General features: G+C 39.4%; 2 protein-coding genes and 1 non-coding gene across 3 annotated transcripts; 1 reads left to right on the top strand and 2 right to left on the bottom strand.

The window, feature by feature from the left end:
* Positions 1-206: 206 nt before the first annotated feature.
* On the bottom strand, positions 207-12,756 carry LOC110958257 (matrix remodeling-associated protein 8-like). The gene is made up of 12 exons (XM_022204710.2): positions 12,512-12,756; positions 11,804-11,830; positions 11,405-11,710; positions 10,144-10,245; positions 9,903-10,036; positions 9,632-9,811; positions 6,707-6,848; positions 3,799-3,957; positions 3,686-3,710; positions 2,075-2,160; positions 1,925-1,996; positions 207-1,836 (listed from the first exon to the last, which is right to left on the bottom strand). Exons 1-12 carry the CDS (start codon positions 12,561-12,563, stop codon positions 1,814-1,816), a joined length of 1,308 nt encoding a protein of 435 aa, XP_022060402.1. The 5' UTR covers positions 12,564-12,756; the 3' UTR covers positions 207-1,813.
* An 834-nt stretch (positions 12,757-13,590) lies between these two features.
* Positions 13,591-13,662, bottom strand: trnae-uuc (transfer RNA glutamic acid (anticodon UUC)). The gene has a single exon. It is a non-coding gene; the product is annotated as a tRNA-Glu (tRNA).
* A 955-nt stretch (positions 13,663-14,617) lies between these two features.
* psma5 (proteasome 20S subunit alpha 5) lies at positions 14,618-19,305 on the top strand. The gene is made up of 10 exons (XM_022204711.2): positions 14,618-14,715; positions 15,029-15,079; positions 15,462-15,528; positions 15,647-15,773; positions 17,051-17,118; positions 17,203-17,310; positions 17,437-17,495; positions 17,592-17,694; positions 18,618-18,704; positions 18,921-19,305. Exons 2-10 carry the CDS (start codon positions 15,051-15,053, stop codon positions 18,996-18,998), a joined length of 726 nt encoding a protein of 241 aa, XP_022060403.1. The 5' UTR covers positions 14,618-14,715; positions 15,029-15,050; the 3' UTR covers positions 18,999-19,305.
* Positions 19,306-20,077: the final 772 nt, after the last annotated feature.

Here is a 20,077-nt window from a genome sequence, read left to right as displayed (position 1 = left end):
GCATGATTATCTGTCAAACACAACCCGTAAAACCAGCCAAAGTTGCACAGTTTACATACCGATCACTGCCACCAGTAGGCGCACACTCAATGTTTTTTAACTGGCAGGAACCTGATGAGTTGAATTAATGTCTCAGTATCATTTGGATGTCAAAGACAAAACCACAAACTTGTGAAACCGACCACAACACACACAAATTCTCCAGATTTGCTTATTACAACTTTACTGAGTTAGCAGTACAGCACAGCAACGGGTAGTTAAATTGGTACTAAGCACAGATGAGCATGCCAAATGAAAGTAAAAGGCAAGTGAAGTAACTGAAGAAAGCAAAAGCCACAAAACTTCTTCATTGTTGTGTGTTTCAGACCTTGTACTGCAAGGAAAGTATCCCTTTGACTATAATGGACATTAGTATTAATAGTTTAACATATCAGCTCATTCAGTGGATCCCAAGCTAAGGGGTGCACTTGACCAGGGCAAAAATGTGGACAGAAAAAAAACAAGAACAGACTGATAGATAAATGGAATAATACAGATTTACTGAGGAACCAAAATCTAAATTACAAGTCGAGAAATTTGAGTGGTAAGTTCTTAATCATGCTACTCATAAGGGTTCCAGTCAAAAGTAACTAAAGTTCTTCTTCTTGAAGGTTCTCTCCATTTAAGAGGGTTTATTATTATTGAATTTCCCTTCAGGGATGAATAAAGTGATTTTATTCTATTCCTCAGTTCCTCGGGTCATTAAGCTTTAAGTCATGTGAGTTCGGGGTGATAATAAATGTCTGGAGCTCCCTATGAATCAGAACTAAAGAAGCATCTTAAATAACAAATGAAACCTCTTCAAAAATGAAAAAACGTCCTGTTGCCTTCTGTTAGAGCACTTAGTATTACAAGATGGCAGACTTTTGCTTCGTTGTCAGCGTTCTGTAATTGTGCATGCTCGCTCAGGGTCACACTGCTGTGATTCTGTGACACATCTGAATTGAACAGACCTGTTCTTCATCAACCTGTCTGACAGCAGGATGAGTATGAAATTCAAACATTTCTCCTGTCTGCGTTCACAAATATTTGCATTTACTGTGATAGTCAAAAAAATAATCTGAATAAAGAGAGAACAGATCTCTCCTTCGAAAAATCAGCATTAGTGCAGAATTTTAAAACGTGAAAAGAAAACTGGTACATTCCACAAATTTACAGTCTGAGCATCAAAATAAAACTTTTTTACACGCACAGCTAAAATGTTCATTTTGCATACAGTTATTTAAAGCCTGCAGGGAGCAGTACACACTGATAGTGACTCTTCAGTGGTGTTTCAGTCAAGTCGCTGAAGCAGAAAAGTGGAGCAAAGGCAAAATTTAAAAAAAAAAAAAGCAACAAAAAAACCATCCTTTTAACAAGAGGAATAAAGATACAAGCTGTAACAACAGATAATTCATGTTCTCTGAGTCAGAACCGAGTCAAGCTGTACACATTTTTCCTTCATTTACAGTCCAGGTTTGGTTAGGAGTCCCCTCTGGGTGGTGCAGTGATGCTGTGCAAAGTGATCTCTGTCCAGACTTTTTAGTTTGATCGAGTACAGTAATAGAAAACAAAATCCTCTCTGTGTGATTCTAACAATTTGACAACACAAGATCTCAGCGTGAACCGTTTCTACTGTTTTTCTGCATTTCACAACAAAGCTTTTTGCGACACTGATTATTTTTTCTCTGTAGCATCTCTCCTGCCAGCACAGAAGGCAGTTTGGAGGTGTTTAGTTTGGAACGCAGCCTCTGGACCAGCCAGTGACTCCCATTTCACTCCCTTCTCATTTTTCTCACTTAGAAAACTTCTGCATCTCTGTGAGAAGAAAGAAAAATCAAGCCTGAGGTTGAGGAAGAAAAGTGGAGATAATTCAAGATGCAAGATGTTGCATGTGTATGTATACCTTTGTCAAGATCAATGACTTTAGGTTGTGTGTTCACATGGACTTTTTCTTTCAGCAGGTTGTTCTTGTAATCTAAACACAGGAGAGAATCAAGCTTTTCATCCATTTAAAAGACAAACCACAGTGGATTTACACTTGTCTCTTACTTACCAAATCTTCTCTCCTCCCGACTGGACACATTCACCTCAGTAACATCCATCTCAAACTCATCTGAGCTGCTCTGACTTCTGCTGGACCTAATATAGTGAGAGGACACATGCGGGTGTGTGTTTCAGGATAAGATGATAATTACAATCAAGGAAAAAATTATTAGACCACCCTTGTTTTCTTCATTTACTTGTTCATTTCAATGCCTGGTACCACTAAAGGTATCTGACCTGAAGAATACAATGAACACGACCAAAAATGCAGTTGATTACATAATACTTGATGTCCTATTTGACATGCTTAAGCTTAATTGGATTCCCAGGGTGTATAAGAGGCCATTTCATGTCATAAGCAGCACTGCACATGTAAAGGCCAACAGTGGTTTCCTGCTTACATTCAAGCCATAGCACAACTCAGAAGTTGTCTGCTCTCACATAATGTATAAAACAAAAGAATGATTTGAAGCCACACAGGCAGCCATCTTGGCACTGCTGGAAATTGGCATGAGTGAGAGACAGGTAGTGAAAAAACTGAAGCTCTCCAAGACACCCGTTCATTACACAAAGAGAAAACAAGCCGACCATGGTGCTACCAAACTGTTAGCTGGTTGCCGTAGGAAATGTCTTTCTACCCCACGAGATGACCGTCACTCATCTGTTGAAAACTGACTTCTTGAAGCTGGTCTGAAGTCACACAGGGCATGGAAGAAGCCCTTCATCAATGAAAGGCAGAGGAAATCCTGGTTACTCTTTACTGGGATTGGATTGTTGATGATTGGGCTACAGTTCTCTTCAGTGGTGAATCCAATTTTCAGTTGATGCCCATTCCAGCCAGCTTACTGGTTAGGAGGAAACCTGGAGAAGCCTACAAACCAGACTGTCTTGCCTCTACAGTAAAACATGGGGGTGGATCAGTAACGATCTGGGGTTGTTGCAGTATGGGTGTAACAGGGCAAATACAACTGTGTGAAGGGTGAATGAACCAGGTCATGCACAGGGCTACTCTTAAAAACAGTCTTCTTCCATCAGCTGGGAAACTCTTTCTTGCCGTGAATGAATGGATTTTCCAACGAGACAATGCCTCTTGTCACATGACAAGGTCAGTTACAGCCTGGATGGAGAACCAGAACATTGGAACCATACCTTGGTCTGCTCAATCACCAGATCTAAATCCAGTTGATAACCTGTGGAAAATCATCATACACAAAACGGAGAACCACAAACCCAAAAACAAAGCAAATTTGTTTTAATTTGTGCAGCAGGAATGGGCTGCTGTTACAGCAGAACGATGTCAGAAGCTGGTGGAGAGCATGCCGAGACGCATGGCGGCAGTCATCAAAAACAATGGTTATGAATCAACACTAACTCCTGTGTGTATCATGGGACTAAACCAGACATAAAGAAGACATGGAATCCTAAAAGCTGTTTATGGCAGTACAATGCTGTAACTATTGATGAAAGAACTGAAGTGAGCTATTTTTGTTATCATTATATTTGTCCAAACAAATGTGCCATTAGTTGTACCAGGCATTAAAATGAACAAGAAATTGAAGAAAACAAGCGGGGTCTAATAATTTTTTCCATGACTGTATATGTGTGCGTTTTCAATACTCACCTCATGGATACTTGAGGATAAAATTCTGAAAACACAAGAGCAATTTAGAAGATTAAGACAAGTAAACTCTGAGTGCACCACCTGTAGTCAGACTAAGAAACTGCAGTTCAGACCTTTGCTTCTATGCCGTCGTGTGATGAGGATGATGATGAGGATGATGAAGGCCAGGAGCAGGAAGGAGGTGAGGACGTAGCCCAGCGGCAGGAGAAAGTGATGTCTCTGGTCTGGCAGGACGACAGTGATGACTCGCGATGATTCAGCCTTAGTAGCGTCTGAGTGATGAAAAGCAGCAACAGTCAGCGTTTAATTTCCACTATTCTTCATATTTTGTCTCAAAAACAGACCAGTGCATCATCAGGAGGTTCACAGATGTAAGAAATAAAACCCGAGCAGACCTCACTCACCCCTAGCAGCTAAGGACGTGTTGAAAGTTGAGGTATTTGTACTTTACTTGAGTATTTTCTTGACACTTTCTTCTATTCCATTAAATCTCAAGGAGAAAACATTCCATTTTTCATTGCGTGTGTCTGGCAGCTTTAGATACTTTATAAATCAAGATCTTTGCATATAAAACACATAAATAGCTTAAATTATAGCATTTTTGCATAATCTTAACTGAACCTAAGTCTATACAAGTACAGTGGAAGGGAGGAAAAACAACAACAAATAAAACTGAATTTCTAAATGGTACACTAAGAGGCCAGTATGCTCTCCAAGGAAATTATTGTGAGCATGGCACATGGATATATGTTTTTTTTGTGTGTGTATGAATGTGTGTGGCCATTTAACCCCTCACAAACTGTAGACGTTGCTTTTTCCTTTCACTTTTCCTGGCTGCACACAACGCTGAACACGTTAGTGGGGTGAGAAACAATTAGTCGGTGGGCATTAGGTGATATGTGAAGTTCTGTTGAGAGTTGAGGAGCAGAGGACGAAGGGAAGCCTGGTTTCATTTAGCTTCATAAGAAGAAAAAAAAGTGCAAGGCAAGAAGCAGCTGTGGACCTCAGACTTAACATATCGGAGCCAAAATGAGATCCAGGCTGAGTGTCATGCTGTGATTTACTTTTCCTGGCAGCAAAACACAGAAAAAGCGACGAGAGCAAGAGGAGTGAAGGAAGGACAGAGCCGGGTGGAATGGAGGAGGAGAGCCAGGGGAGAGGAAGGGGACTCTGGGATGGTTCTCCAGAGGCCTGCCTCGCCAAATAAGCTCGAAAAGACCTTGCCCAGACAAACACGGCACTTTCAGCACATATATGGCTGCATACATAAAAACAAATATCAAACTATTTTCTCCTGACGTGAGAACATGTGTGTTTGTGTTTAAACTCCCTTCCCAATGTGCACAGAGAAATAACTCTGATGGGAGGGGAGGGGAGGGTTGACCTACATCTCCTCTCCCCCTTTTCATCAACAAACTCCTCGATCCCTCACTTCTTTTTCTTTTTTCTTTTTCCATCTCACTTTATCTCAAAAACCTGCATCCTGAGTTTCTTTTTTGGATCGTTTTGGGTGGACAGCTGATGTGCAGGTGAAGCACAATTCGCGTTCTTGTCAACAAACGATAGAAAAGGCTCCTTTTTTCTCATACAGAGAAAAGAGAGGCAAGTGATGGAAAACTGAGAGCTAAAGGAACGTGGCAAAAATACACAAACCTGAGAATGTAGGATCATCAAAGGAGGGAAAAAAAGGAAAGAACAGGACAGAGGAAAGGCAGAGGTGGGGTGAAGATGGAGGGAAACTTCTGCAGAATGTCAGAGCGGCGCCAAAGTCAACAGGGCAGCAGACAGTCAGAGAGGGCAAGACAAGGCAGATAAGAAGACTTAATACTGCAGTGGGCCGCGACAGTGTCTGAGAGCACTGAGGAGGAAACTGTACAAACTCACTCCTGTGCTGGGGATAAATCGGGGCAATTCTAACCAGCACAGTTCACATGGTGCAATCCTACTGTATTATTACAGCTCAGAGAGTGAAGGATTAAATGTGTGGGCAGAGCAGGACTTGAGTCCAAACACTGTATCCGAGAGATTCCACTGAAATGAGATCGGTCCTTTTGGCATGCTCTTTTACACTCACACACACACACACACACACACACACACACACACACACACACACACACACACACACACACACACACACACACACACACACACACACACACACACACACACACACACACACAGATGGACTCGGCCGCAGGCATTCCTATTTCCAAACCTCTCTCAACGATTTTCCCACATTGATACGTCTGCCATTATCGGCTTTGCAGACACATGCACCAGAAACTCTCTCATTTTCAAAGAATCTGAGGTAGGCGGCTGGCACGCCAACATGCCAGTCCAGTCCTCTTTACCCCGCGACACCCCTCCTCTCTTTATTTCTTTTCTCTGCTACTAATGTGCGCACAGTGAAAGGAATTTTCAAGCAGGCCAGTGCACTGAGACACTCAACAAATGAGAGATAGGAACAAGCAGAGCGGAAAATGGACGAAGATAAAAGCTGACATACAAAAGAAAGGAGCAAAACAAAGCACAAGAGTGTTGTGTAGTACCATGAAAATGAAAAAGTCAAGTATGGGGTGTTAAGATGAAGGTGTAAGCAGATGAGGAGGAGGCTTAGGGGCTTTTCAGTGTGTCAGAGTGTGTGAGGTTTCAGGGGTCTGGCGTCGGACAAGCTGACAGTGCAAGAAAAAAGTCTCCCATGAAACAGAAAAACTTCAGATAAAAGTGAATTCCTTCACCCACGCTTTAAATTTCTTGTGCTGCTGCTGCTCTGCTGTTCGGTGGGCCCAAGAGGCGATTCAGCGAGGATGAATGAGGACCAAACAAGACAGCACAGAGGGGGAGAGTGGTGGAAAAAACAGATGTGTGTTTGTGTGTGCTTTTTTTCCTCTAATTGTACACAAGATAGTTCAAATCTCAAGTCATAAAACATCCGCTCTGCTAAGGCACTTAGTCACACTGGCCCTCAACAAGAGCAGGAAGAGAGATTGTGTTGATGTATTTGTGTGTTTGTGTTACCTTTGTCTTCGCTGGGCAGTGCTTTGGCCGGAACAGTGGTCTGAATCAGTGGAGGCTCGACTCGGACCTGAAACTCTCTCCTCTCGTGTAGACCACAGTAGTGATGGTGGAGGTGGCAGGAATACATCCCTTCGTCTGTGGGCTGTTAAAACACACATGTACACCATCAAATACAGCTACAAACACTGCCTCACAGTTTTGTGCATCCCACAGTTCAGTTAAGTATCAGTGCACATCCATCCAGACTCATTTAACACATATTATAAAGACCCTAAAGTGAAGAAAATTCTTTGGAAGAAACAAAAAAATTCCTTGCACATGCTCACATTTTCAGCCAGCCGAGCTGATTCTGACAGAACACAAAGCCATGTTACTAGACAGTAATTCAAATACGGATGTTGTTGCAAAGAAGCTGCACATTCTAAAATGTGGATGCTTCACACACATATTCAACCCAACAGCCAAGAAAATCTACAGTCATCACAGTTTCAAGGTGTACACCTATAATTAGTTTTACCAATTCAGTATAATATTTTAATCCTATGAGACAATTATGTGCTTTTAAAAAAAAAATCTGAATTAGCTGAATAAGTTTTTGTTTTGTTGGCCAGAACATGTTCTTTGAGGAAACAGTGACCTCTGATCAGCTCATCATCAAGTCCAAGCAAACATTCATGCTACATTTGAAGAATGATGAATAATGGCTGTATATACTAAACAGTCAGAGAACATAATGCCATCTTCAGAGATGCTTAAAAACGCTGTGAATTCTGTCTAGAGGGTGAGCTGACAGTTCGCATCTGGACCAGACCTCCCAAACTACTTCAATTGACCACACATGAAAGCGATAAAGGAAATAATGCCCTCTGAGATGGAATAAAAACGTGCCTTTGGTTGTGGTCAGCCTGACTTCAGATGGGTTTACAGATGAATTATATTGTTGCACTAAAGAAAGGCATTTTTAAAGTTTTAGCTGTAAACTCTGCTCTGTAATGCATGAAATATTTTACAACAGGATACTCTGACAGCTCTGTTAAACTGAACCTAATCCTCTGAACCCAAACCCACAGTGGATTTGAAAGGCTTTTTGTCTCCTAGAGCTCACCAAATTGACAAAATTGACAGAAACTGTAAAAATTTAAACCATCACTGGATTTCCAGCTTTCAGCACTCACTGAGCTAATTAATGACACATGGATGTGTCGGGACAATGATCCAAATCTAAGTCTAAAATCACTTTTTACATTTTACATCTCATTTAAAATTTCAATTTGCTCGAACCACATTCAGTAAAAAAACTAAAATTCTGAGCTCCTCAGGACAACTGAAAAGCCATGAGTGATTCATTGACAAAAATTCAGGGACTTTTCAACTGAACTAGTCAGAAATTCCAGACTGTTTAGACAGAGCAGAGTGAAAACAACTGTGGAACCAATTAAAATGTGAGTAGTAAAATATCCACGGTGTGTCACCATCTAATTTTTTTTTAGTATTGGTAACACCTGTGGGCAAATCTGTTGATTGATCCATTTGTTTGTTTTTTCAAATATTTTTTAAAAAGAAAAATTCAGTATAATTTTTTACTTTTTGATGACTTATGGCATTTATGTGTCATGTGAGACAGCAGATATTTTTAACTTCTCTCTACTTCTAGTCTAAGTTGAATTGCTTCATAGAGGTGCAGGATTTCATATCGCAGTTAAAAATGGGCCCATGGTAAGTAAAAACGTGACAGTAACTGCTTTGGATTCAGAGGGTTATGCACATTAGTTAAATGCTGTTAAAAGAATGCTAAATTTTCTGCAGTGAAAATGTTAAAATCTAGATGTTTTCCAGCTTTCTGTACCAGGTTAACCACCTTAGCTAAGTCTGCTAGCATCTGCAAAACTCCACTCTAGAACCAAATAAAAAGCCTGGGACAAGATAAAAATTCAGACAATCACCTAAATCAGCAGGATTTATCTTCTTCACAAGTATCTCCACAAAAATGCATTAAAATCCAGTCAGTAACATCAGTTGTTGCTACATGTCACTCTCTAAAAATCACCACAAACGTGTAAAGTGCTGAAAAATATTGCATGCTCATGTTTATACAACTTCAATATACTGCTAGCAGCCTGACTGCGCTACTAGAAACAAAAAAAAACCCCATATTGTTCAGCATGTGCTTGGCTTCATAAATGAGTTAAGAAATAAGTATTTTTTAAAAAAAAAGACTTAATGCAACAGCTGTGTAGTGCCGGTATTCATTGGTTCAAGTGAAATCACTCTGAAACACTCTGAAAACTGAGGAGTTATGTGCAAGTTTTCTGTCTATCACTCATGATACACAAACTGCTTTTGTGTTACATGAAAACGTTAAAAAAATTCTGCTATTAAACTAAAAACAGGCCCAAAGCTGACAGTCAGCTGATTGTTCTCTGCAGCTGATCAGAAAACTGGCCTCATGCCACGGTGTGTTTGATGAGCCCCAAAACCTCCTGAGCATGAATCTGACCTATTTTCAGATTTCTGAGCTCGACTGAAAAACACTGGGACCCTTATTGTTGTCTAAAATGTGACCAAAGACATTAAATCTCTGCTTGTAACTGTAACAAGCCCCAAGGACAACAACAGTTGTTGCTTTTTTTTTTTTTAATTTAGTTTTCTTCAAATGATTGCTCAACTTGTTGTGGTTGCCAGCCTCATTTCCCCAGTGGAGGAATAAAGCCTGACTTGACAAGAGCTACATTGCTAATGAAACTTCCATGTGGTTTGGAAACACTGTTTACATGAACACACACACAGAAACCCACTTTTGTTAAGAGCTGTATCCAAATTGCATGGGTAGACACATTTGAAAGCATAACGAGAAGCGTACTGTTTATCACAGCAGTGTATATTTACAGTGTGTGGCATTTGCATCAGTTGTTAGGTCCCACATACCTGCAGGTCTGATATGGTAAGGGAGAAGTCTCCCTCTGAGAAGGCCTGATTACTGATGTTCATCTTCCTCTGGAGGAACAAGGGTCCGTAGCTGCGCTGCTCTCCAGAGGCGTACAGGTCCACCAGCCGGTCAGCTCGATCATGGTGAACTCCAGGAGACTGTCGGTCCCAGTGGACCACCTGGAGGGCAAAAGCAAATTTCAGTCATGATAATGTCACAACTAAAAGTAACTCTCATCTCAGACTGATATGTCTGAGGACGCACGCCCACCTGCTGGTCCTCCTCCTCTTCGCTCCAGTCCGTCCACACCGTCCGTCTGTTGATGCAGGGCAACACCACGGTGCTCCCCAGCAGCACCACGTACACGGCCTTGTGTCCATCCCAGAACCGCTGCTCTTTACGGCCTTTATGGAAAACAAAACAAAACACGGACCGAATCAACAGATTATGTTAATATTAATGTGTACTTCATCTCTCATGCTGACAGGTGCTATGAAGGTGTGATACAGACGTGATTTGGTGACGTTGAGCTGCACTCTGACCGTCTCGTACAGGTGGCAGTAGAGATGATGGAGGTTACAGGAGTACAGGCCTCTGTCGTTCATTGTCACATCTGTCAGCACGAGAAACGTCATCAGGATGAATGTGATGGATAAACTCATGGTCTGTTAGGAAATTGTACCAGTGCAGAATATTCATTATTTTTCACGCATGCCTTACATTTATAAGCTCTTTAGGTTGATAAGACAAGTATAAGTGAGTTAGTGTTGTCTACACACTGTGAGTCTATGTACTAAGGGTGGGTGGCCATCCCTCTCTGTCAAGATGATAGACACCAGGTTTTATTTACTTGTGAGGGCCATTATTGTTTCTTTTTTTGTATCATACGTGCATAAATGAGTGGATTCTGTTGCAGGTGCTAGGAATGCAGTTTCAGTCACTGGGCACCTGCAACATGAAATAACAGTCTAAAATTCGGCTCATTTTTATCCTTTATGCAATTCAGGTGTTTTAGTGTAATTATTTTACCTCCAGCTGCCATTGTTTTAGTTGATTAATTTGATTTTATATCTAAAATGCAAAAAATACTAATGTTTCCTAAATATTTTCCTAATTTTGCCTTTTATTATTTTGTGGTTATCCAAATTACTTGTTTGTGTGCCTACTAATTTTATTTCCTGACTGAAATTGAAATAAAGGTAAATGAAAAAAAAAGTTAGGTATTTATGAACTCTCAGCTCAGTTGTTAAATTTCGCTGTTGGACTATAAGCTACAAGCAAATAATATCTGATTCTGAAGCATATCAACTGAACTTTCCACCTTTGTTAAACAGTTTACTGAACTGTTTAGCTCCACTAATGCAACGTTATGCCCACTGGCTGATCTCAGGTAAATGTCTTTCTACCCTTTATGTCTTTGAAGCTGATGGACTGTAAAAAAGATGCACCCAAAATCTTAATGAAGACCTAAAAAAGGGGACACTGGAAGACTGTAATGTTAGCAGTTTGGTTCCATTAAATGTCAAATAAGAGCAAAGCCACATGGAGACACACGAGCAATGTAATATCAGCTCACTTAATTTTTAATTTTAGTGTCACTTGGTTGTTGTAAAATGGGTGTAAAATGTTCTGTAACGAGCATGTTCTATGTTGTGACTCCAGGAAGAGTAGCTACTTGTTGCAGCTAATGGAGATCAAATAAATACGAAATGTTATTCAAAATAATTAACCAGCACCACACATATTAAAGTTAAAGTCAGGGTGTGTTTGACCTTTGATGACCAGAGAGAAGTTCCCATCCTTGAAGGCCGTCTTGCTGAGGCTAACCCTGGCCAGGTTGTAGGAGTTGTAGATCCTCTGTTCGCCCGCTGAGAACATGTCCACCACCCTCTCCATGGCGTAGTCTGGATCACTGCGGTACATGTCCCAGTGAACCACCCTCTGCCTGTCCCTCACCCTGTCTCTGGTCCACACCATGCGGCCGCTCATGCACTGCAGCACCATCCTGGAGCCGACGGGGGCGCTCATATTGTAACCTGCCACCACCACACTGCTGCTGCTGTCAGACTGACAGGACACTGAGGGACAGAGGAGGACAGACTGTTTAATACTGACGGAAGAATAACACACTGATGCGAACCATGAGTGTGCACATGGAAATAGGAGCTTACCTGCAGTGAAGAAGAAGGCCACTGGGACTGAAATAGAAACAAGAGGGGGGGAAAAGTGAATTGTAAAAACAGACACAGTCAGACAGCTACTGCATGCTGTGTGTTGTGTTAAAATGTATGTGTCCTGTTGGAGGAATGGCTCTTTAACCCTTTAAACTCAGATTGAAGTACAACCGAAGAACCTTAAATAATAAATACAAAATATTTAGGGTCAGAGTGAATTTTAAAGAAGGTCAAGATACAATAGAAATGACTTAATGCTGCTGTAAAAATACACCACAAATGGATATGTAATTGGAAATGATATAAAATTCATACTCTGACTAATATTGGTGTTGTGTGATTAGTTGCAGAGCTTTCTTGCACTGGAATGATGAGTTAGACATTGACTCAGTGATACTCATCTGTCAAGAATGCATAGGAGGAAAACACTGAATCTGGTTTCAATATCAACCTGAAGATTCTCAAATGCATCATTTCTGCCTTCGCAAATTGTCAGAAAATTAATCAGATCTTTCCTAAACTTGAGATAGAATCATCCGGTGCAAGAAAAAAAAAACTAAAATCTGAAAAAAATACAACTGATTTGTATTTATTTACATGGACAAAATGAGTGGTCTTCTTTTACAACCTATATATTAAGTCATGTATGCATACTCTACACATTTGTAACATCAGTAAAACTGTGTCTAACTCCAGCCTACTTACTGTGGATCCAGAGGAGAGCCTGAAAAATAACATCCACCCTCTCGCTCCTCATGTTTGCAGTTTTCAGCGGACCCTTGTCAGTTCTTGTCACTTCACCCTGAATGCAGTGCTGAGCAGAAGAAAACTCGTCCTGTTTGTGTATCTGAAGCAGCAGCGGGTCTTAGTGTAGTGAGATTTCAGAGTTTACAGAGATCCATCATGCAGCGCCACGTTAGAGCACCAGCACAGAACCAAAACAGGACTAAAGTGATCCCAGCCGGGAAATGAAACCTGACTCCTCCTGGTACCCTCCTCTCTGTTTAACTTGTTACAATACAGCATCTCAGGAGAGACATTTCTGCAGCTAACTGCGAAAATTATCCATTTTCTTATGTGTCATATGGATTATCCATTCAAAAGTAAAAAAAAAAACAAAACATTTTTGTTTTAACTAAACAAAATCCAACCGATTGATTAAATTACAGTGTGGAGACTATTGCACTTTACTTAATTTGCATGACAGATGCATTTCAAAAGAAAAAAGCAACTTAAAGCAAATTCTACAATGTATGATCATTTTCTTTTATCACTACAACAGTAAAAAGTTAATTAAACTGGCTCCAGCCACCTGAAACACACCATAATCAACAACGCAAAAATGATCTGTTATGTAGACTAGTACATTTACTCAAATTGCACTGTTTCAATTGCGCATCGATTACTTTTACTGCCTCAAAATTATGTTTAATTTTGATAATTTTAATAATGTTTGGTAAATATGGATTTGTACCATTTTTTGGAAGTTGTGGTGACCTAATCATAGAAAGATTATCCATATAATACACGTTTATGCACAATAACCTGCACTTAGTGTGTATTCCAATAGTATTTCTTAAATTTAGGATCCCAGATACTTTCTCAGATTTTCACTGCTTGTGATGAGGACTGTTAGAATTCAGCTCCACGACGCCCCTCAGTGGTTGAATCAATGTTATGACATGCAGGAGTTATTACTGACTGAAAGACTGTACCATCGTCTCTCTCAACAACGATTATTGATCAGATATATAATCTGAGTTGTGTTAGGTTTCAAAATCCACTTCCCATACCGGGAGTCGAACCCGGGCCGCCTGGGTGAAAACCAGGAATCCTAACCGCTAGACCATATGGGACTGTATATGCAAATAGTTTGTCCACAAACATGAATTATATGGATGATTACATATGATGAAATTCTTCACATTGTAATCTCCTGTTTGATAAATCGTAGTCTTGCCTCCCTTGGCCCACATAAATAACATTGCACATCTTGTTTTCATTTCACTACCTTATAATAGCTTTGATTTATTACACTTGTTAATTTTATTTAGTTTTAAACATTTTTTGTTTATGTTTTCTAAATCGTTTATTCTTCTTTAAATGTTCAACTTGTCAGTGTTTACTCTTATGTTTTGAAACAGCAGGTCATATTCCTTGTCTGTGAAACTCTATTGGACCCATCTTGATTCTGATTTTCAGTCTTCCGTGTGGAAAAAAGTAGCTCACAAGACAAATAATAATAATTAGGTTTAATGAAGTTCAATTAAAAAGTAAGAGAAAAAAGACATAAAGCTAAATATTTATACCACCAGCTACTGTTACTCGGATACTAATATGATTTTTTTTTATATCCTTTTAATACAGTAGATTTTTTTTCTTTTTTGTTTCTACCACTCTTTAACAAGCAGTAATGTTGAGTTGTAAATATTACATTTTATAGCATATAGCTTATTTACTATTTTTTCTTTTACATTGCCGAAAGCAACAACAGCTTATTATCATTATTATTACATTTTTATATACTACAGAAGCACTTTGCTTACTCATTTGTTGCATGCAGTGAGGTCTTGTTCTTTTATATGTGCTCTGTTTAAATGATGTGTGTACTTTGTCCTGTCATAGTTCCTGGAAAGAAATGCAGTTTCATTCCACAGTTAATCTTGTACAACACTAACCAATGCTGAGATGACAGTAAATGTGTCTTGTATAAAATAAAATAATAAATAAGTTCCAAGTTATTTGATGACAGCACAATTTCTCCTGGTTGGTAATTTTGTTGTTTATCTACCGTCCCCTTAGAGGCGGAACCATAGTTTCCGATTTGTTGACATCCGGCGCGTTTGGATGTTACACCCCAGACGCTTCCCCTGAAACTAGCGAACTCATTCAAGGGTTTGTGGCTGAAGGTAAATGAGTCTTATAAGTGCAATTGTTTTTAACAGTGTTGTGAATTTGCACATATATAATGTTTGAAGCTTTTTTTATATTGACGGAATGTTGATGTTGGACGTATAAGAGCGTTTTACGTCCACTTGTTCCTGTAGCTGTCTGTTCCTGTAAGCTAGCATGCCTGCTCGGCACCGCAGCTAACTCTGGCTAGCTAATTACCCGGTGTCACGGCAAACTCCAAATCAAAGACTCGACTTTGCTTATAATATTTGCTTTAGCTCGTTTTTGCAGTTCAGGAGTCTTATATAATCAATCCCTTTCTCTTTGTAGGTCCTGTTTTAAACGGTAAAAGATGTTTTTGACCCGATCGGAATATGACAGGTTGGTACAACACAAACTGCTTTGTCATTTATTGAGCGCTTCTCAGTGGGAATGAACAAACTAACCAGAGCACAATAGTGTTAAGTGTTTCCACAGCCAATGATGTAATCTGATGCATAAGAACACTCCGAAAGTGCTGTTTTAGATAACCCTTATTGTAACTTTGTTGTTTTGGTAGATAGCAACCAGCTAGCAAACAACTGTTAGCTGAAAAAGTTAGTTTGCTTTCACTTTCGTTGTCACCATCTTTTCTCTTTTTAGTGAAATTTTTAACCCGATTTAAAATGTTTGAACCTGTAATTCTACAATTTTTGCTGACTAAAAAAATATTTAAAAAAAAAATTAACGGTAACTATTGTCCATTTTCACATTTATTTTCTAGAGGTGTGAACACATTCTCCCCTGAGGGAAGATTGTTCCAGGTTGAATATGCCATAGAGGCAATTAAAGTGAGTATTGCATACTGAAGCAGTAACCACTTCTTTATGTTATTGTACAATAAAGTTGAAAGCAGGTGTCCTGAATACAGGCTCATTAGTTTTCTTTGCTCCGGCCTTGCTCTCCCAGTTGGGCTCCACTGCCATTGGTATCCAGACATCAGAGGGGGTGTGTCTGGCTGTGGAGAAGAGGATCACCTCTCCCCTGATGGAGCCCAACAGCATTGAGAAGATCGTGGAGATTGACAGTCACATTGGTAAGTGAAAATACAAACTGAGTGTCAGCTACCAGGGACACATGCTGATTTGTTATATGACAAATCTGGACACGGACTAAAGAATACATATGTGATTTTAATGTTATTTGTTGGTTTATATCATCAAAGATAATGTAATCAGTCAGTCAACTAACTCAGTTGAGTGTTGCATTGGTAGCTAAATTATATTTGCATTGCATTGGTATTTTGGTGTTGACACCAAAGCCAAAATTGAAACTTAAAGCCAAAAAGAGAGAACATGGAGTTTTTAAATACAACATAAGTCACAAAGGCAAACAGTGTGAATAATAATTCACATTTACCAAACAGCCATCTGATTCTACAGCCAATCATTGATTATAGCCATAGACTGTTACTTTAGATGCTAGTGGAAATCACCAATTTGTAAATATAGCAAAGGATAGAGCAAGAAATTTAGAAGATTTCAGTGACCAAAAGAACAGATTCCTGCAGGCGGTGTCTCAAAATGATTTAGTGTGGGACTTCTTGAAGAGACAAGATGCTCACAGCAAATATAAATAGGATTTAGGTTTTTTTGTTTACTACACTTTGTAAGTAATCACCTGTTTTTTTTAAAAAATACTCATAATATTATTTTGATAGCGTCATGTATTTATTTTTAATGTCTAAATATTTGTGCATAGTGCAAATCATGATGTCTGATATTGTGGAATGACATGAAATGTACAGAAATAAAGTGATGTTAGTAAGCAAAAAAATAGTACTAATAATGGTATAACTTGCTTAAATGAAAGTACAGCTAAAAAACCAAAACAAATACATTTGCTGTTTAAACACTTCCAGTGTTGTGATTTGTAAGGTGAACATTTTCATTCTTTCAAAAGCAGCACTTCTGTAGGCTTTACCACATGAGAATTTACATTATTGTGACAAAAATCTTAAAGAAATTTGCCTTGTGATTGTTTTTGTATTTGGAGCCAACAGATCAGGAAGACTGTTTTGCCACTGAGTAGTGTATCTTAAAGATACATCTAGAAATACACTGTCTCCCTAAATTTAAAGAACACTTCCTTAGAGTTGTATACAATCATTTCAAATGCATGCACATGTTTCAGATTTCCCGTAAATTACTGCCAAGTTTGATCAGGGCAGTGGTGACATGTGCATTCTCAAATAATAATGTTCCCTCCAATAGCATGGAATGACCTTTCTCCCTGCTGACAGTGCTGATTGTTACTTTCGGTCAAGGCTTTTAGGGACAAAGATCTTTAACCTTCTTTCTTTCCACCTCAAAGGTTGTGCCATGAGTGGCTTGATAGCTGATGCCAAGACTCTTATTGACAAAGCAAGAGTGGAAACACAGGTATAAATTCTGAGTACAGTGTAATTCAAGGAGTCTGCTGAGGATGTGCTTTTTTCTGTAGTTAAATAAAATGTTCCTTTTCAGAACCACTGGTTCACTTACAATGAGACAATGACAGTGGAGAGTGTGACTCAGGCTGTGTCCAACCTGGCGCTGCAGTTTGGAGAGGAGGACGCTGACCCTGGTGCTATGGTCAGTAGCTTTTTTAAATCTCCATATTGTGTTTTTCAAGTGTAGACTGCATGATGATGTTCAAGTAAACTAACATAAACTGTACTTGTCTGTCTGTTTTGTTTCCCGGTGTTATATTTTATCCAGAGTCGACCCTTCGGCGTAGCGCTTCTGTTTGGTGGAGTTGATGAAAAAGGACCCCAGCTGTATGTAGAGATAATTGTGCAATGTTCTCAAATTTAAAGGATGTTTTCTTTTTAATTTTGAAGACATAGAGACTTAACATTTTTTGTTTAATGCAGCTACCACATGGACCCATCAGGAACCTTTGTACAGTGTGATGCTCGGGCCATCGGCTCTGCATCTGAGGGAGCACAGAGCTCTCTCCAAGAGGTCTACCACAAGGTAGTGACTTCTGCATATTCATATGTAACCCTTGCATGCATGCCCCGGGTTGTTAGAGACCCAAGACTGCACATCCTGACTCAGCAGTTAGAATTCATCCACTTCGCCGTTCCCAGAGAAGTTAGGACTGATGATGGAATCTCATTTAATTACTTGAACTGCCTGGACTCTGCTGCTATAAACACACAAATGGTTTTCCAGGCCAAATGTACAACTTGTGAAACCAAAAGCTCTCACAAACATGCACTCTTGGAAAATGTCAGCATTCAGCTGCTTTGGCTCGTGGGTGCAGCAAAAGAAAAGAAGCTGAAAAAGCTTATGGATTCTCTTAAAGCCTTTAGTCTGTCCAGATTCAGAGCAATTTTATCTGAAAAACTCCCACAAAAATGCCGAAGATACCACGTCTGTCCATCTGCGCTCGACCACAAAACAGTGGGGGGAGCAGTGCGCACTTTACGCAGTAATCACACTACAGTAACCACAAACATGTGGCTGTGATTAGCGATTACTGTGCTGACTAATTTAGGTTTGGTAGGTGTCACTCTGACAAGTTACAGCCAGTTGTGTGCCAGATAAGACAGTAGAAACTCTAAACAGAAATATTTATACATTTTAACAACACATTCGAGATCTATGAAGATTAAGATCATTTTATGTGTGTTGTATTCAACACAATGAAAAGGTTATAAGCAATTAGGTGTTAATGTATGGCTTCCTCTACCTCATGCAAGTGCTGGTTGCTAGTGGCTGTAGGTACATATTTGTGTCAGAAAAATGGCCGTTTGAGGGTTCAAGGGAAAATTTATGATGAGTTGAAAATTTATCAGATGTTGCCATCATATATAGGTGAAAGTTGTGAAGAGTTAAGTCATGCAAATCACTGGGATTAAAGAATTGTGTCTTTCTGTGCCCCTCTCTAACAGTCCATGACATTAAAAGATGCCATCAAGTCGTCTCTCACCATTCTGAAGCAGGTGATGGAGGAGAAGCTCAACGCCACCAACATCGAGGTTTGTTCCACATCGGTCTCTTGAATGTATGACTACACAGTGCTTGTAGACACTTTAAAGGTTGGATTTATTAGTGAAAATGCCCATTTCAAATGACAGGACATAACTTCAGATATTTTGACTTCTGTTTGGCTCAGAAAAAACAAGCACACGACTGCCAGAGTTACAATCCCTGGTTTTACGTGCAAACATTCTTAAACTGTGTGTCTTCTGCAGCTGGCGACAGTAGAGCCCGGTAAGACCTTCCACATGTATTCCAAAGAGGAACTGGAGGATGTAATCAAGGACATCTAGAGCAGAAAAGACTTGGTCCTGGTTTGGGTTCTGGACAGCAGGGGCGAGGACGTGGAAGCGTACCTGGGCTGAATGTCACAACACAACTTCAACTTTCCAACAGCACATTCTCATTCTGGCTGCATTCAGAATCTTTTGGATAGAGGTTTCTATTTGCAATGTGCTAATTCTTGTCTTTCAGTATCTGTACGTCTCTGTACATGAGTCAGACCAGCACTGGACTGAGGGGCAAGAAAATAAAGTCGGGTTGGGGGGGGGTATTTTTTGTTACGAATCAGTACTACGATTAAACTGTTGTATTCGGAAAGTGACTGACTCCTTGTGTTTTTTTGTGTTTTTCTTGTGTTTGAAGTTTGGTAGTTTAATATTAGTTCTTATTGTTTCGCTGGAGTTTCATGCACATAATAGCAAAGCAATGTGCAGGAGGCTACACAGATAAGAAAAAACATTTTGAAAAACTTTATTCTTATTGCTTATATTAGTAAAAAAAAATGCATGTTTTATATAGTCACAGTTTGGCTTTACTACAGATTGCATGTAAGCTGTTGGCTAACTGCTTAGTGTGGGGCATTAACAGATGTTTTCTTCACTGTAAATATAAGCATCGGTCAAACATACATGGTGAACTAATTTGGACACCTAAAGTATATATCAAACATATGGGACAAAACTGGCAATAGAAGCCAAAAAGAAAATTTATTTTAATACAATATCTATATATTCAAAGTTAAATGAAAGAAACTTTATCTCTTCCAAATAATCAGATATGGAATACATTCTTTGAATAGCCTATGTTATTTTTGTATCCTATATATGGGTGCACATTTCACATTCTTACCATAGTTGTATTAAATTAGAAATCGAAGTAAAATAAATCAAGGTTTAATATTTACTTCGACTGTTAAGTATTCTTTATTGTTGTTGCCAGTTTCAGGGATCCATGTTTCAGGGTAGAAACAACAAATTAGAGTCCAGGTTTCAAAATTGCAGCACAGTCACAACTGAAGATTTAATTTATAAATTTCTGAAGCAAAAGAATTCATTTAAATTACTTTGAACAGTTTAGAAAAGTATTGATT

This window comes from Acanthochromis polyacanthus, chromosome 5 (assembly GCF_021347895.1).
Source record: "Acanthochromis polyacanthus isolate Apoly-LR-REF ecotype Palm Island chromosome 5, KAUST_Apoly_ChrSc, whole genome shotgun sequence".
Taxonomy (NCBI): domain Eukaryota; kingdom Metazoa; phylum Chordata; class Actinopteri; family Pomacentridae; genus Acanthochromis; species Acanthochromis polyacanthus.
Note: the sequence above shows the minus strand (reverse complement) of the source record. Positions and strands in the feature narration are given on the sequence as shown.

Coding starts and splice junctions, on each gene's coding strand:
- LOC110958257 (XM_022204710.2), bottom strand. CDS start 12,563: ATGAGGAGCGAGAGGGTGGATGTTATTTTTCAGGCTCTCCTCTGGATC. Junction 11,831..12,511: donor GGCTCTCCTCTGGATCCACA/GTAAGTAGGCTG, acceptor TTTCTATTTCAG/TCCCAGTGGCCTTCTTCTTC. Junction 2,161..3,685: donor TATCCTCAAGTATCCATGAG/GTGAGTATTGAA, acceptor TCACTATATTAG/GTCCAGCAGAAGTCAGAGCA.
- psma5 (XM_022204711.2), top strand. CDS start 15,051: ATGTTTTTGACCCGATCGGAATATGACAG. Junction 17,119..17,202: donor AAGCAAGAGTGGAAACACAG/GTATAAATTCTG, acceptor GTTCCTTTTCAG/AACCACTGGTTCACTTACAA. Junction 17,496..17,591: donor GATGAAAAAGGACCCCAGCT/GTATGTAGAGAT, acceptor TGTTTAATGCAG/CTACCACATGGACCCATCAG.